This window comes from Scedosporium apiospermum (genome assembly GCF_000732125.1).
Source record: "Scedosporium apiospermum strain IHEM 14462 chromosome Unknown SEQ_SAPIO_0090, whole genome shotgun sequence".
NCBI classification, from domain to species: Eukaryota; Fungi; Ascomycota; class Sordariomycetes; order Microascales; family Microascaceae; genus Scedosporium; species Scedosporium apiospermum.
Genome location: NW_015971791.1, coordinates 100,488 through 117,669, shown reverse-complemented (window position 1 = coordinate 117,669; position 17,182 = coordinate 100,488). Strand labels below are relative to the sequence as shown.

The window sequence follows — 17,182 nt, the reverse complement described above, 5'->3', positions numbered from 1 at the left end:
GCCGCTACCCTGAGCCGGTCACCTCTTACACGCTCCCTCGCTCTCACTACACTTCGACCCATCCCATGCCGAATACATCATGCGACTTCGAAGCCGCTGGTTCTGCCGACTCGCTCAGTCTCCTCCAGGTTCCTGCACACGCAAAGCGCAAATACTCCAACAGATGCGGATTTACCCCTGGACAAGCCAGTGGACAAGCCAGTTGACAAGCCGGTTTTGAGGCGCCTGCCATTACAGTGTACGGGATGTGGCGCTTTTACACAAACGACGGACCCGACGCAGGCCGGCTACTTCAATCTCAAGCGCAGAGCTGTGGGGGAGTATTTGGGACTAATAGAGCCCAAGGCGAAGAAGAAGCCGAAGGCGGAGGCGGAGGCTGAAGAAGACAAGGTCGTGGAGGGGGCGCTGGCAAAGCTGGACCCGGCCGAGCTAGAGAAGCTTGGCCTTTCGAGAGACGACCTCATTCCTGAAAAGGACACTTCTGAGCGCAAACAAGAAGGTATGGGCCTATGAGAGAGTAACGCTCACACACATATAAAAGATACCTCTGGAATCGGCTCGCTAATAGCACAACCAGTCCCTGCCGAAGTACAGCCACCAGTCTGCGAGCGATGTCAAGACTTGACACACTACAACAAGGGCACACCCATCTTCCACCCGAGCGTACACTCGATCGCCGAGATCATCGAAGAATCACCCCATAAATACAATCACATATACCACCTCATAGACGCCGCCGACTTTCCCATGTCTCTCGTCCCCCGACTACACAACCTCGTGGGCGATGTGAATCTCCGTTCCCTAAATCGACGATCGAGGAAGGGCAAGTTCTACGGCGGGCGGAGGATCGACATGAGTTTCATAATAACGCGGAGCGATCTGCTGGCACCCGAGGAGAAGCAAGTAGATGCACTGATGCCCTCCCTGCGGAATGTCTTGAGGGATGCGCTCGGTCGCGTGGGCCGGCGCGTAAGACTCGGCAACGTCCATTGCGTTAGTGCGAACAGGGGATGGTGGACGAAAACGTTGAAGAAGCGGATTTACGAGCGGGGAGGCGCCGGTTGGATGGTGGGTAAGGCGAATGTCGGGAAGAGTAGCCTGTTTAGCGTCGTCTTCCCGAAGGGACACATGCAGGCTCCGCAGCAGCATGGCGGTAAAGATTTGGCGTCGCTCCTCGCCGAGATGCCTTTCCCTCAAACTGCTGCTGCTGAGGAGGGTCCATCGAAATCTGTCATTGAACAGCCCACCGAGCTCGATATTGGCGAATGGCTACCCCCTCCTCGACCGGAAACCAACTACCCGGCTATGCCGACTGTTTCGGCCCTGCCGGGAACCACAGCTTCGCCCATCAGGATTCCTTTTGGGAATGGAAAGGGTGAGTTGATAGACCTACCGGGTCTCGATCGCGGCGGCCTCGACGAGTACGTCAAGCCGGAGCATCACTCTTCTCTCATCATGAAGAGACGCGTGAAGCCTGTCCAGGAATCCATCAAACCCGGACAGTCTCTGCTCCTGGGAGGTTTCATCAGAATCACGCCGAGGACTCCCGACCTCGTCATTTTGGCAGCCTCCTTTACTCCCCTCGAGACACACGTCACCTCAACGGAGAAAGCCATCAGCATTCAGAAGCAGGAAGGGCATCTTTCGGTGGAGAATATCGCGGTGCCCGGGACCGGGGAGAAAATCGATCGCGCCGCCTCCCTTGAACTATCGTATGACGTTACGAAGCAGCGAGCAGGTCCGTTAACGCGGAAGAACGCTCTTAATCTCAAGCCTCAGTCCCTTGCCTTCAGGGTCCTCGCGGTGGATGTCCTCATCGAGGGTGTGGGGTGGGTGGAAATCTCTGCTCAAGTCCGCACGAAAGACTACCCTCACGAGGGCCGCGAAAAGGAAGAGCACCTGATCGAGAAAGAGGAGGAGGAGGAGATGAAGAATGAGGAGGAGGATCCCTGGGAAGCACTGGAGCGGGCCGTGAACCCTATAAAGGTAGCGGAGACGAAGAAGCCATCGCCACCAACACCACCGACAAAGCCTGAAGAGCCACTCTGGCCCGTGATTGATGTGTTTACGCCGGAAGGCCGCTTCATCGGATCGCGGCAGCCGTTGAACCTGTATTTGCTGAACAAGGCTAGGACGGAGCCGGCGAAACGGCTGCGGCGGAGTATGAAGGGTGCGAAAAAGCGGGAGAAGATGGCGAAACGGGCGGCGCGGGCGGCGGAGAGAGCTGGCTGAAGGAACAACTCCTTTGATTTGGCTCAGCTGTGTATGATATTAGAAGGGGAGTTTGATCACATTCGATATGATGGGAATGTCTTTACTTGCATGGTCTTGGAGGGTCGGCATCTGCTGCGGGTTGCGTGCTTCGCTTCCTGTAACCACATGTATCACATACTGTACTATCTAAAAGCTAAAAGACTCACTATAACTCTATAGAAGAAATACCCACGTTTCCTTACTATCGCGGTATCGCTCTACGTTTGTCATTTCGCTCAACGCATGTCATGTCTTCAGGTCCAAGACACCAGTCTCTGAACGGTTGGCATTAGGCCTATTAATTGCAAACTGAAATTCGGTTTATTTCGTAGAAGATATCCCCAATATCTGCGGGCCGTGGCCTTTGATGATGAACCACTTCTTCTAGCTGCCAGATGTCCTTCTCTCTACCAAATATGTCCCGAGGGCAAATTGATGGGGTAAGTAGAGCACCCACCAAGTTCATTCGAGTTATATTAGAACGAGGAAACATCAATTTTGGGAAACACCAGTAATTCTTCGCAAGATATAGGTTTCGAGACGGCGTCGTCAGCCAGCCGAGGGATGGTGTTCGAGAGGTGAAGTATAAAGAAAACCAATTAGAATCCCGTAAACCTGATCTTTTCTATTTTAGTTCTCTGAAACATACTGATCAAGATGCTCTCGTCATAATATCAGTCTGATCGGGTCCACCTACTCATTTGTGCTGGCTGCTGTTCCAAGAACATATCGGAATGATAGTAGACCATGCCTAGGTCAAGCTCACAAGGCAGCCGGATCTGAAGTGAGGTCTACACCATGCCGAATAGCCTCCGTAACAGCCTTAGTACTTCGTACGACACTCCCCGCACAAACTCATTACCATTTGCTTCAAGCCGGGCTATTGTCGCCCGTGGCCGTTTGCTTCAGCTACTCTATCGGTTACGCCATCTCAAACTATCTACAAACCTAGCCTCCCCCTCTTTTTCATGTTCATCACTACATTTAACAGCCCAAGACATGGCGGAGACTTGGATGCAAACCCAGCCAGAGTCTGACACGGCCTCTATGTCCTCTGTGTCCTGGGAAGCTATCTAAGTCTCGAAGATGAGGCCAGAATGAAGAAACCTGGCCGAGCTGGTATCTGCGGGGTGGCTCGATCCTATGACCGTCGCAGAGAAGGTATATCTTCGAAGTGGGATCGAGAGAGACTCGCCAATACGTCTAACGAAACCGGAGCAGGACGGGCGTACCCCAGCCCTGACGAGCCCCTAGACACCCCATAGCAAGGAACCCCTCGACGCCTCGCTTCACCACGGGTGAAAATTCCCCATCCATTGGGAACTTATCGCAGCCTTCATTGGAACAACCTAGTTGTTTCCAAGAAGGATGATGGGCGGAGCTACCCAGTCTGTCATCTTCACCACGGTCTGCCCGAGACATGGGTCTGATCGTTCTTGTGATCTCGGGACGAGAAGGGACCAGGTTCGTCTTCCGACCGCGACAGCATGTCCCTGCTAATTGGGCGGGTCATCTATCTGCTTGTATCTTCTGCCTCAGACATACGCTGTTTCCCTTTTTTTCCGTCCATTTCTCCTTGTCTTTGGAGGGGCAACTTTCTGCCGCGTGGGATCGATTAGGAGACGTGACCGCGTCCTTACCGCCTGCCTAATTCAGTCTAACATAACAAATGACGTACTCTCAAGAGCTCGCGACGCGTCGGTCCGACGGTTCTGATGGATCCAAGAGACCAGGAAAAAAAACTTGACCGGCTGGTGTCGTGTCGCGTCTTTCGTGATATTGAAGAAATGTCGGGAGTAGAGTGGAGTGGATTGATACTAAAGGAATTGACGGTTAAGTATTCTACTTGTTGAGACTCTCACAATCGACGATGCGCTCTTAGTGCCAAAAAATAGCTTGAGAGCTCAGATGTCGTGGTGCTAGACGAAGTAGACCGCACTACTTCGCACCTGAGTTACTTCATAGGAAGGACGACTAGTAACAATTGGACTACGAGGCAACAGCACGTGCTCCACAGTCTCTGGCCAGCTTCGTGGAATCGAGGATATTAATTGGAAATCTCGACGCTGGATGTGTCCTCGACAAGGTACGGTTTGAGGCCAGCACGTACAGCATTGGGACAAGCACATATCCTGTGGACTACCGGCAGATGCATTGATGCGAGCGTGGTCCCGTTCATTCATCCGACTTGCGGATGAGCTCGTCCTCATCACCCAATTCTTGGCCTGCACTATTCACAATTTGGACAGGCCTCGTGAGATTCATTTTCGTAGTGACGAAGAGTTCCAACTGCCTAGACCTATCCGGGGTTAAGAGGGAATGATGGTTTCTCCTTTCGGTAAGATGAGGAGTTGAGGAAGGGATGGAATGGGGGGGACGGGTTTGGCGCTGAAGAGTAGCGCACTTTGTGCCCCATACCCACGAGTCGAGGACCATCGCGGTGCGCTACTTGCACACTACTTTAGATGTGGATGGGCAAGCTCTTGGCCATTCTTGGGCTAGCGGAGGAGGTGAGGCGCTTTTAGAAAGGGGGTGGACCCCGGCGGGAAACCAACGCTGCAGACTCGACACAAGATTCGGATCCCGTGTTTTTTTCCTTCGTGTTCAAGTTCACATTCATCTTTGGGCCCCACTAGTTCTAGCACTGGCATCAAATTACGAGGAGGAAAAGTGAAAGACGGGTTGCAGTGGGAATGGGCAAGATCCGCACCGGATGCAACGATGGGAGGCGGTCTGGAAGGATGACGGACTTTTTCTCTTTGCTCTTTCCTCGTGTCCTCGCGTCGGTGTCATACCGAGTATAGAACGTAGAATAATAATGGACGAGTGGTGGCATAACGGGGGATGGACGAGGGATTGATGGCCAATGTTGAATGACGCATTGCCTGGGATAGGATGCCAAGTACTTGTAGTGCTTGCTTGCTCCGATGAGGGATTCATGCAAGCAAAAACTCCTGGACCCTACGAGAGCCTGCAGCAAAGGAGGTGGGAATCAACATTCTTCAACAACCGCTTTACGCGCTCAGGCTGCTGCGCGTCGGGCGTGCCTTGGGTCCTTCGCGTCACGGATGGAATTATCACTTGTCGGGACGGGAGGCTGAAGTTACATACTAGTAAGAACAAACCATACAAAGGTACTAGTGTAGTGTACGAAGTAGTGCCTGGCTAGAGGCTTCGCACCTTGTAGTCTTCATACAAGGAATAGTACTTCGTATGAAGTGTACTTCGTAGGCGGGCACTAACAAACGCAGCCAGGTCAACGACTTCCCCTTGCATCCGATTTCTTTGGCACACCTGCAGTGGTTCAACAACAGGGGAAACTTAAAGCAGGCCGCCGCCGATTTTCATCGATACGACCTGCTTCGAAGGGTTTCGAAGGGGGAGGGATTCCTTCATCCTCATTTTGCAACCCCCCTCCAGCATCACACTAGACAAGGGCCTGATGGGAATGGACAAGGAACAGGGAACATTGGACTGTTCGATCGCTCATGAAACGCTTTTTGGACCCTTTGGGGGAGCTCATCGAGTGATGTAAATTACGTATGGAGTACGAAGTACAAACATACTTCGCAAGATATGCGATTGATTCCTCGTGTTCTGTGGCTTCCCGGGCCGCCTTATTCCGCCATGGATGGGACTCAGGTAGGAAAACAAAACCTTGGAATTTTCTTGATTTTTTTTTTTTTTTTTTTTTTTTTTTTTTTTTTTCCCTTTCTGTGGAACACGAACGCCTATTCCGAAGCAGTACATTTATGAAGTACATTATTGATCTGTGTTTTCCAGGTTCCTGCCTTCATACGAAGGTATCTCGCCAACGGCTAGCCGGGTGGACCAGGAACCAGGGTAGCGCATCGCAGAATCGTGGGCGAGGACAGGAATTCGGCTGATGCATGCCTCCGTAAATGGTCAAGGTGCGCATACTAAGTACGAAGGCGCCTGGGTTTCCCTCAGCGACATGAGAAGACGGGAAAAAGACTTAGTAATACTTTGTCCTAGAGCCAGAACTCTGATAGTCTTTTGACTCTGCACTCTTCACGTTGTGTGTCCTGGGTCCCTTGCTCGGTGGCGATTGATAGTAGTGCAGCGTGCTTCGTGTGTGGTTAGCCGGGGGCAGCGCGTGCTGTGAAGGTGGTCGAAATTAGATTAGGTGTGGTCGAGCACGGCGCAGTAACTTGGAAACTATTTCAGGGGTACAGCAGGACCTGCAGGTCTTTCCAAAAAGCGGCTGCCAATGGGACGGTACGAATATTCACATCAATATGTCTTATCCTCCGTGTTGTAAAGTACAGGTCGTGGTCAGTGGAGACCGGACGCTAGAGAGAAGACTCCAGAATAATTCACAGGTCGCATCAATGTCTCACACACACACACACAAAAAAAAGTCCCCGTTGCTCGGTTCCCCAAAGTAATACATCTAGGCATGACGAAGTACGTTACGTTACGTTCTGTGGCTGGCTTAAATCGAGTCAATCAATGTCTTGACCGCCTCAAACGGGAGACACAGTTGTCAGAACAGTACTTCGTACTCTGGACAAAGACTTCAATGTTCGGGGCCAGACAGGGGGGATCCACCCTAACGTAAGGTACGAAAGAAGCCAAGAGGTCCAAGTCGAGTCAGGGACAGGACAGTGTGTGCGTTACCCCGCAAGGGTCAATCAAGCACGCCAACAGGTCTTCCATCGTTTTGTCAACCTGTCTCGGGATGAAGAATGAGTGATTTAAACAAGATCGACGGCCGTTCTTGCCTCTTTTTCTCGGGAGGAAGATGGAACCTCTCAGCTAGCTGATACCCTCCATGGATCCATCAATCAAATTCGGTTCGAAGGAATAATAGTACGAAGTACGAAGCCCCGGCTCCATTCCCATTTCTCCCAGTGCTCCGGATTGTTTCAAGGCAGGCAGGTCGTGTGCAGGACAGGGGTGGATACATGGACAGATATCAGGGGCTTGCTCTTTCCTTTGCAGCCGGAATGAAGAGTGTCTCTTCATACTTCGGACTGTCCGCATGCGTTCACATTTGGAGGATGGCTCAAAGATCGCCTGTTCATTCATCCCAAAATGACGACCGACATCTCACGACATGGAGGCTCGACTTTCAAAGTAAACGGGCTAACCCGAAAAAGGGCACCCAGTTACCTCAAACGGTGGATCCGCAGTCTATCCGCGTTGGGCAGTCTGCTCTCCAAGCCGATGAATGATAAAAGGACGTGATAACACCTTCCGATGTTCAATACTTCGTATGTAATGTTTGGGGGATCGTCCCTTGTCTTCGGGCTGGAACCGGGCTGATGGCACCTGGTCGACCGGGTCTGGCGCACAGATAAATTGACTCCCCACCATCAAGATGCAAAAGGTGGAACAAACGGGAAGACTGGGGATAATATCTCCACGTCGTTTGGTTCTGGTTGCATTGAGGTCACCGAAATTAACCCTCTTCCCGGCTGGCAAACATGACCGAATCTGTTGCCATGCGCTTGATTTGGACGCCGGGGGCCGAATTGTGCAGCGTCTGCGACTGAGCTGTTAAGAATATTATCGTCTCTCCGGACAGGATTGGGTGGATGGAGGAAGATTCGGCTGCGGTACTTCCTATTCTCGCAGCGCAGGACAGGGCTCGAAACTCCGCAAAATCCGCCACTGGTTAGATGCAGGTCCAAGATAACCCGTTCAACTTGTAGCTCAAAATGGCCAGCCCAGCTTCCGAAGTAAGGAAAGGGAAAGCAGACGGGACGGGTTGTGGAGAGGATTCATGGGCTTCGTCAATGCCGCTTTAGACTCGCTTCGCTTCTCCTTCCAGAGTCGACGTATTACGATTGGAGGTTCTCGTTTAATATCCAGCGGGAGGGGAGACTCCCATGTCCTGCATGCACGAAGGAAATAAAAATCCGGGTGCTGTTTGGCAGCCCGAGTACATCCAGAGCTCGTCAATGATAATTGGATCAATCGAATCTTGTCTCACTGCTGTCCCTCCTACCTGGTCAGGCGCAAAATGCCCAACGTGGACCGATCGAGTTCAAGACGTTTTGCTCTCTCCTGCCAGTAATATCGAACTACCTCGTGGGCTCGCTCTGGTTGTGCTGCACGATTGCGTGTCTCTGCAAGTTTCCCTTTACCGAGACCTTATCGGCCTCAGTTAAGCGTTTGGATACGTCTGTACTGGATACTGATTGAGCGAGCTGTAAAATCCAGCATTGAAGTCAATGATTCAAATTGTTAGGTCGAAACAACAGGGCCCCCACTATTCCATGCAACCAGTAGTGTATGTAGACCTCGGAGTGTACGAAGGAGATGGGTCAGCTTACCGCTTGGCTGCGTGTCGTGTATGTACGGAGTATGGAAGTATTTTGGATCGTTGTCCGAAGTATTTCCTTGTGTACGAAGGAGACGCGACGACGGCATAACGGTATCAGTGAAGTGTTTACGAAAATCCCAAAGTAGCTTCGAAAGCTCGAAAGTTCTTAGCTCAGAGCTTCAAGTTCTAGCTCCTTCAAAGGGAGACTGGAGACGGGAGAAAAAGAGTTCGAAGGAAACTCTGGTGTTGGCACAAAAGGTACGAGTGTACCTTCTACCTAGACTACTTCGTAAGACAGATAATCATTTCAGACCCTTGATATAATATTTCTCTTCTGGTCCAGTTGAGGGTTCTGGTTCAAATGGGAGACCGGTGCGAACGAAGTCTGTAGTGTCAACGCATGTGCGAAGTACACTACGAAGGACACGGAATAAGGGTCAAATCAAGTCGAGATGTGCCATCCAGAAAATCCGATCCTGGCCTTCGCCCTGTCTTTGACTAACATTGAAGGAGGGAACTGTTGGATGTACATGCCAAGTACATACTTCGTACGTATGAAGTTGTGTGAAATACACTAAAAGAGTCCAATGCAGGCGCTATCCTAGTAAATCAGCGATGCTGGCACGCTGGTGTCCACATGCACGCCCAGTTGATGGTGCCATCCTTGACTTCGTCCTGCGCGCCGCCACCCCGCGTCACCCTCGTGCGACACAACTCTGGACCTGGACCTGAACTTGGACCTGGACTGGACACTTGGACTGACCTGGTGCGCACGGCACCTTCCAAAAGACCCCAAAACCGGTCTATCAAAACTCAATCTTTTGTCCAGTGTACCTTGGTCCTTGGCAGACCGCCTCCTTCGTAATACATTGGATTTGATCCAATGTTATTTCCTCTGGCGGACTGAGGTATGAAAGAGTGGTACACTATTATATTATCTGCATCGACAACAACGACGGTCCTCAGTCCAAGGCGCTCCTTTAGGCCCACTGTGGACACCCAACATTGAACCCTGCCTGCCGACAACCCTCAGTGCTCCATTGATGGATTTACTTCCATCCCAAAAAAGGTCCATTGGTTTTCGACGTTGGGCAGGCGATACTCCTTACTTGGTACTTCATACGAGGGAATCGAGCTCGAGTCGACCCTTCCCCTTCCTTGCCTTGCGATAAGGGCAGATTGAGGTCAGTTCTCCCGACTTGCAGACTCACAGCTCCTTCATCTTCGTACTCTCGACTTCATCTTCTTCCTCCCCCAAACCCACCAAGACACTCGCGAGTCTTTCTCTTTCGACGACCTACCTGCTTTCTTCTCCTCCTTCTTTTTTTTTTTTTTTTTCCTTTCTTTCTTTTTCTTCCTCCCTTTCCTGTCCTTAATTTTCCAATCCCCCTCCTCTCTTGCCTCCGCATATCTAGGTCGTGCACTATTCCCAATTAATACACGATACCTCAACCCCCACTTCCATAAAGCAGGTAAACCCCGGTCCCCATCCCCTGCCAGCTCACTATTGTTTTTTTTCCTCTTGTCTATTCCTCGCAGCCCTGGGCACTACCCAATGCCTCCCTGACCTCTTCCTCCTGTTCCTGTCTGGACTGCCTCGTTTGATTGCTAACCGACTGCAATTGTGGTAGGCTCGGTGTTTAGTATCTTAGGGCTAGGCATTTTATTGAACGAGAGCCGAGACACGGGAGGAGCCCAGTGTCAGATATTTTCCGCCATCCTTCTCCCTCCCCCCTTCCCGCAAAGTCAGCCGTCAGATCTTCATAGCCCGAATAAGCAAGATTCCTCCGGCACTTGTCTCGTGCCATCTGGTGCTGATCAACTTTCCTTCCTACCCCGACATCTTCAGAACCCTCCCACAACCTGCCATCACCAGGCCAGATCAGCCACGCCCCAACGGGCTGCCATGCCATGGAGGGTGCTTCCGCTCCCTTAGCCGACTACTTCTGGATTGCCGGTGTAGAGTCTATAGCCTACAATGACGCTCCGCTTCCTACACAGCATGTCGAATCGACCATCGCCGAAGATGAGCAAGAGGACACCTGTGACGCCCTGAACGGGAACTCGAGGGCAACGGCCCGCCATTCACGCCAGAGCTCCGCTCACCGCATATCCAAGCTCTCTAACGATGCCCGTTTCTCCATCCATACCCTCGAGGAGGTCGACGGCAGTACGCGAAGCAATAGGAGTAGTGCTACTATACGGCCCACCAACAATACCCAGCCCGCCAATGCCAACGCCAACGCCAACCTCACAGTTCCTTCCGCCGAGGGCGCCCTGACAATGTCCGACTTCGACTTCGACAAGGCTCTCTTCAAGTTTGCCGCCGAGCGAGAACACTTCCTCGAGGATCTTTCCTTCAGCGCCGGCGCAAAGCTACAGTCGAGACCCCCCATGGTGAACCCGAGAGCCGAGAGAATCAAGGCCGACGAGAATGACGGCCCCTCCCGAAGGAGCCCCCTGCGCAGCATCAAAGGGAGCATCAAGGGCAGCATCAAGGGTAGCATCCGCAGGAAGATGAGCTTCAGGGATATGTCTAGCACCAGGAAGCAACCCATAACCCCCAAGCCAGGTCTGTCAGGTCTCGCACACATCACTACAGCCGTCGCCCACCCCGCGACGACGATCCCAATTCCCGAGCTTGAAGAGCGCCCGCGTCGTGCTGACATAGATCCCTCCGTAGCCTCTATCCGAACCGCCAAGAGACTGAGCCACTACAATTCCGTCATACCACCCCCCGAACCTTTGAACACCGATCCGGATATGCACCCGCTTAAGCGCCGCTTCGAACCCGTTCTCCTAGATCGCTACCCTCCGAGCAATGGGTCCGACGAGATATCCCGGAGAGGAAAGTTCCCCGACTATGTTCCCATGTTCGCCTTTCCCAACGACATCCAGATCGTCTCCTCCGACGACCGGCCGAGATCGACTTGGCATGGCTTCACCATGACTTCCGACAACAACACCAAGATTTACGGCATCACCGTCATCATCTGGACCGCCCTAACCGCCGACGTCGCCGAGGAGGTGGAGCAACGCTGCGAGGCCTGGCGCCAGAGCCACATGTCGAACGAAGAGAGGGAGCTAGCCGCGAGTCTGGGCGTGAGGTTGGCTGGCGAGAGGACCCATCTTTCCCAGCTCCTTGCCAAGCTGCCCCAGATTCCTTCCGGCTCGCCCGCGCGAGAGACACTGGAGGATCAGATCAGCTCTGTTGAGGAGAAGATTACCTTGATGACCGAGATGTTGCGCCCTCTTCGCCACGGTGCCGCCTCTAAGATTGATGGCCTAACAACGGGGGAATCGGGTCTCTGGGTCCCCCGTGCGTACGGTATCCTTGGAAGGGACGCAACCAGGATGACCTTCTGGAAGGAATGGTTGAGAGCCGTCATAATCCCCATGATGGACGGCGCCGTCCTGCGTGTGCCCCCCAGCTCGCCCAAGGTAGGTCGCTGGCAGCCTATGGAGCGGTACGTCGTCAATCTTTGCATCGAGGCCTTCAGCCCTCTGGGCTCCAAGACCCAGGTGGAAATTGGCGTGAGGGAGCTGCGCCTATACGCGAGGCAAGAGGCCGCAAACGAGATCCCCGGCTCCCGGTCCATCGACATATATGCCCTCTTTAGATGTCTTTCTCTCGAGAATGTCGTAGCCTTGTTCGAGTATGCGATGTCCGAGTCTCGCATCATCTTCCTATCATCACACACAGCCATGCTACACCTTGCATGCCACGCTCTCGCCAGTCTCCTCTACCCCCTGAAATGGGCTAGTGTATTCATCCCTGTCCTACCCGCCCGCCTTTTGTCCGCTCTCGATGCGCCCTGCCCTTACGTTGTCGGAGTCGAACGTCGTTACGAGCGAATCGAGCTTCCAGACGATGATTACGTGCTCGTCGACCTCGACAAAGACACCATCGATGCCACCTCGCAGCCCATTCGACTCCCTCGCCAGCAACGGAGAAAGCTCATGTCCTTGCTACAGGTCGCTGCCCCCGCAAAACTAAGGTATGGCGTGGCGAGCGGACCGCCTCCCTACGCCATGGAATCCTTCCCCTACGATGCGTTTTCCGTCGAGGATGGGACCATTTTCTCCCCGACTCCGCCCGATGGAACGCTCGGGAAATGGGCGGCCCAGAACTCGGCAGCGTTCGGCGAGGACGATGAGCAAGCGAAAATCCGATCCCCGCTCTTCAACGCTTTTTCGCAGGTCCGGCCCGATAGCAAGTCGGATCGTCCAGGCACTAGCAGATCTACGCGAACTAGTCCCCCGTCGTCGGTTTCTCCAATGTCTACGAGCTTTCCGCCTATGCCTTCTACCCCGGTCTCAAGGAGCGATTCGGGATTCGCCATGGCTGCCACTTTGCGAGAGAAGAGGTCTGGACACTTCGACGACAAGTCGCGCCGCAGCTCTTCATTCGGCGTAGAGAGGCATGGGCCTCTGCATCGCCCCAGCCTGCCATTCCTCAACGGCCATTCCGCGAGCATGTCCATCTCGGCCATTTCTGTCGATTCCGTGTCCTCCTACGGTGCAGGAGGCTGCGCCGGCTATGCTCCTTCGGCGTACGCTCAGTCGACACTGGCAGCGTCGACGATTATGCCAAATATGATGGTACAACCAGTGCAGAATACGGAAAGTACGGCGTGGGTCGAAGGTCACTGCTTTGACTGGTGCGAGGAGGTCACGGCCTCGTGCTCTGTCTGTGACGAGCGCGCGGAGCTAGATGGTATCTACAAGTGCTCCGGCTGCGGTGCGTATTCCCATGGCCGTTGCCTCGGCTTTGTCTGTCTCGTCTGTCCGCGTGCGTTCCACGCCGATCGCGTGCGTGTGGCCTTTGTTCGCTGTCTCGCGAGCCTCATGTACACGTACAGGAAGTTCTTGGGACGACCAACGCGGGAGCAGAGGAATAACGGTCAGCTCTACGCCTTTGATATGGATGGATTTGTCAAGAGCTTGCCGTACGAGCAGCAGGATTATGCTATGATGATGCGTGAAACGCAAGGTGAGTCTCCCTCTCTTCACTTTCCGATATAAGTGCCAAGTTTTGATTATATACTGACAAGACAAATTTTTGGTAGCATTCAACGAATTCATCCACGAGCGGGAGAGACACCCCGCTTCGGACCCATCGATCAAGCTCTTTGACGAGATCCTCATGGCCAAGAAGGCTCGAGGTCGGCATAATCTCTCTAGCGGACTATCGCGGCTCTCGGTCATCCGGGCGTCTCACGGAGCGTCGGTGTTAGGCCCCAGCATCAACATCCACGGACCCAGGGGCAGCAAGACGACGACTTATCTGATGGACAGGTCGGATCACATTTGGCGCACGGCTTCTGTTCCGATGCCCAGCGCCAAGTTTAACGGGGATTACAGAGCCGTGGTCAGCCGTGTGCCGTCAAGGCTTGACCCGTCGTTTATGATGGAGCCTCGCAGCATCCAGGGCGTTCCGAGGCCAGAACAGCGGAAACGCGGTCTCGTCCGGAAGCAAGTTCCTAGCATGTTGGGAATGTTGACGCCAAATATGTCCTGAGGAGGTGGTAATCCGGTGATTGCCGTTCCGTATCTTCAAAGGGGAGGGATATACATGCTATCCGACATTTGGCCCTTTTCTCTTCGAAGAAGAAGAAGAGGAGGATGGATGACGAGGAAAAGAGAAAGTCTCTCGCCGACGGTACATGATGAGGGAAGAATCATTTGATGATATTACTAAATGATCGAGCTATCCCCACATTGGGGATAGGCTAGACACACGAGGATGGCAGGCGAATTGTGCCAGTCTCATTCTACATTTAATGTGTACGCTTTTTAAAAAAGGGGATGGGCAATGCAGACAAGGCTGTCCATACCCCCATTGTATAATAGTGTGTATTTATGTACTTGGGCATTGGGTTAAAATTTCGGGGCAAAGAAAAGAGAGAGACAAAGGGTCTCAGTAGACCCCCTTGGCGGAACCTAGGTGGTGGCTGCGAAGAAGGCCATTTCTATGCATTTTGAGTCTAGGCACATGGAACGGGGCGAGTTTAGCATTGAACAAGGAATGGATTTTTTTTTTTTCATGGGACATTTGGTGTGGTAACTACTGCTGCGTGTGTCTGTTGTGCGAATCTAGGACCTAGTAGTGTATGTAGGTATAAAACACATTAGAAGTGAGTAGTAGGGGAAGCGAAAAAGCATGGTCGATGAGGGAGACGGAAGTGTGGAAGCGATACTCAAAACCAAAAGCAGTGATACGTATCGCAGGGCCTCGAGGTGCGCGGCTAAGTTACAGGGAAGGATATGGAAAATCCCCCCGCTATTGATCATCATGCTTATCTTTGGTAAATCTATTGGAGTTGAGGGGCGAAGTCCCCTACCCAGTTGACAAACAGTCCCAAACGTAGGAAAAGCTCTACAAGTCTTGGGAATCGTACTTTTTTTTACTTTTTCCTTTTCCCTTTTCAATAATCCGACCATGTTTGGCCCCGTCATAAGCTCACAGGAAACCCCCGGGACCCCGTCTCAGGACTTCTGCGCACCAGGCTCCGCACCCTTCGATCCGTCGCCCTCCGGCTTTGGTTGAGGCTTCTGTTTCGGTACCCTCTCGTACGCATTAGGACTCGGTCTGCGCTTCCGGCGCTCCTTACCGCCTCTCCTCCTTCTACCGTGATCGTGGCCGTGGTCTCCGTGGTCGGGACACTTGTCGTGGTCGTGGTCCTTGTGGCTGGCAGGTTTGCGGTCGGCATCGGAGTCTGAGTCCGAGGAGGAGTCGGAAGATGAGGAGGATTCGTCGCTAGATTCATCGACGCCTTTGGGGCGGTGATAGATGCAGCATACTGTTAGGTTAAGTGTTAGCGTCAGAAACATCGACTCTAGACTCTAGCGGGGTTGAGAGGCTTGGTCCGGCCTGAACAGGTTCTGTTACCTTTTGAACTCTTCCTTCCTAATCCTTCATTGTCGACGACGTCTTCTGTCCACTGTACTCTTCTTCGGGAGGCGTGCGCGCCGCGGAGCCGGAGGATGGGGACGGGTGGCGCTGGGGTTTGGGTTTCTGTTGTGACGACTGTTTGGGCCTGGGATGTGGTGGCTGCGCTCCTCTGTACAACTTGGCCGTGTGACGCCATTGTTGTCTTTTCCTGGTCTTGTCTTTCTTCTTCTCTTTCGATGCGGTGGGTTCCGAGAAGGAGATTCTAGATCGTTTTTTGAGAGGGAGTGGCGTTTAAGAAATGTGGTGGAGGGGCAAGATGCGAAACAGAACAAGACGGTCTATTCTTCGGCAGCGCTAAGGATAAAAGAAACGTAACAAATCCAATTTCGTGAAAAGAAAACGATTCAAAAGATTTTCAAAGGAGCAATAAAGGGAGCCCAGGTCTTGGGCAGCTGGTGATGGCGTGGTTAATAAAGTTTTGGAGGGTCGTTCGTTTTAAGATGAATCAATGTGATGGTTCCTTTGCCAATCCGGACGCGGGGAAGGGGGAAATCTCGCCCCACCCTCGACCCTTCTTGCGGGTTTCTTGGCTTTCTAAGCCGGACTAAGAAATCAGACGTCATTGCTTGGCAGCGTTGCATTTTTTTGGTGGAGCCCGGGTTTTCGGGACGCCTCAACTGGTATCGGTTGTCTCCGGCCGGTTGTAGGTCTGGACTGGCGGGGGACTTATACGGGTCGCGGGAGAGAATGTTGAGTATTGATTTTTGGATTTACTTTGCTGCACCTATACTATCAATTGATATCTCGCAATTGCTGTAGGCAGACTTCTAAATCGTAGATGGAAAGATGGCAGCCAGAATCTTCCCCAGCCAACTTGGCGCATGGCGTCCAGGTACATGGTCAATATCAGCGCGTGGGATGCATCTAGCCTCACTCACATCTTCTCTCCACAAAGGGATGTTTCAACCCTTCAATTCTAATTATAATTGCCATGCGGCAGTTAATTCCCTTTCAACTGGATCTTGACACGCGTCAAAGCCAGCCCAATCTCAAGGCCCACTTACAAACAACAGTTTCGGCCTTGTCCTGGGGGACCTGAACTTGAATGTCTCTTGCAGTCGTGCCTTCCACTCTCTGTTTGTAGAATTTATGCCTTCCTTCCCAAAAATGGCAGCCACGATGTGCTCCTCCCTCCTTCCTATCCCATTAGCTGGAGTAAGCCTGCAATGCTCCCACAATGCTTCCAATTCACTCCTTCCCAAGAGAATTAGCAACCCAGGTCAGCCCTGCCAGATCGCCATGTCAACATCACAATCCTGTAGTCTCATCCCTTCTTCCTTTCCCGTGCCCCCCATCACTAGAATATGCTCGAAGAGAAAAGGAAGAAACAGCTAAGTTTCACCTCTTCCTCAAGAGTATAGTGGCTACCCTTTCTCATTCAAAAGCTCTGCACTACTTCCTATCTTTGATTCCACAACTGTATTTAGTCCTTCCATTTTTTCCCTGGTGACCCTTCACAAGGTCCACAGCAACCTTGTATTCCTCCCAAGAAGCCTTTTATCACCATCTTATCCAATACCCCTTCACACAAGAAGCTCAGATACAAGGCTAGCAGCATTGAAAGCAGCATTGGCAGCTGTCTGATGCAAGACAGGACAATCCAGGTATGGCAATCACCCTTCATGCTCAGCTCTATGACTGCTGTGATGGATGGCTCCCTTCCACTTCTCGACTCCCTCTCC

At 52.5% G+C, this 17,182-nt stretch overlaps 3 protein-coding genes across 3 annotated transcripts; 2 read left to right on the top strand and 1 right to left on the bottom strand.

Moving 5' to 3' along the window:
• Positions 1-65: 65 nt before the first annotated feature.
• Positions 66-2,232, top strand: SAPIO_CDS3913 (uncharacterized protein; the record flags this gene model as incomplete). Its single annotated transcript, XM_016786592.1, has 3 exons — positions 66-128; positions 283-499; positions 578-2,232. 3 exons carry the CDS (start codon positions 66-68, stop codon positions 2,230-2,232), a joined length of 1,935 nt encoding a protein of 644 aa, XP_016643568.1.
• An 8,224-nt stretch (positions 2,233-10,456) lies between these two features.
• SAPIO_CDS3912 (DENN domain-containing protein) lies at positions 10,457-14,066 on the top strand (the record flags this gene model as incomplete). Its single annotated transcript, XM_016786591.1, has 2 exons — positions 10,457-13,538; positions 13,615-14,066. The coding sequence occupies 2 exons, from the start codon at positions 10,457-10,459 to the stop codon at positions 14,064-14,066; spliced, it is 3,534 nt and encodes a 1,177-aa protein (XP_016643567.1).
• A 968-nt stretch (positions 14,067-15,034) lies between these two features.
• On the bottom strand, positions 15,035-15,636 carry SAPIO_CDS3911 (uncharacterized protein; the record flags this gene model as incomplete). The annotated part of the gene is made up of 2 exons (XM_016786590.1): positions 15,035-15,348; positions 15,438-15,636. The coding sequence occupies 2 exons, from the start codon at positions 15,634-15,636 to the stop codon at positions 15,035-15,037; spliced, it is 513 nt and encodes a 170-aa protein (XP_016643566.1).
• Between the last annotated feature and the right edge of the window lie 1,546 nt (positions 15,637-17,182).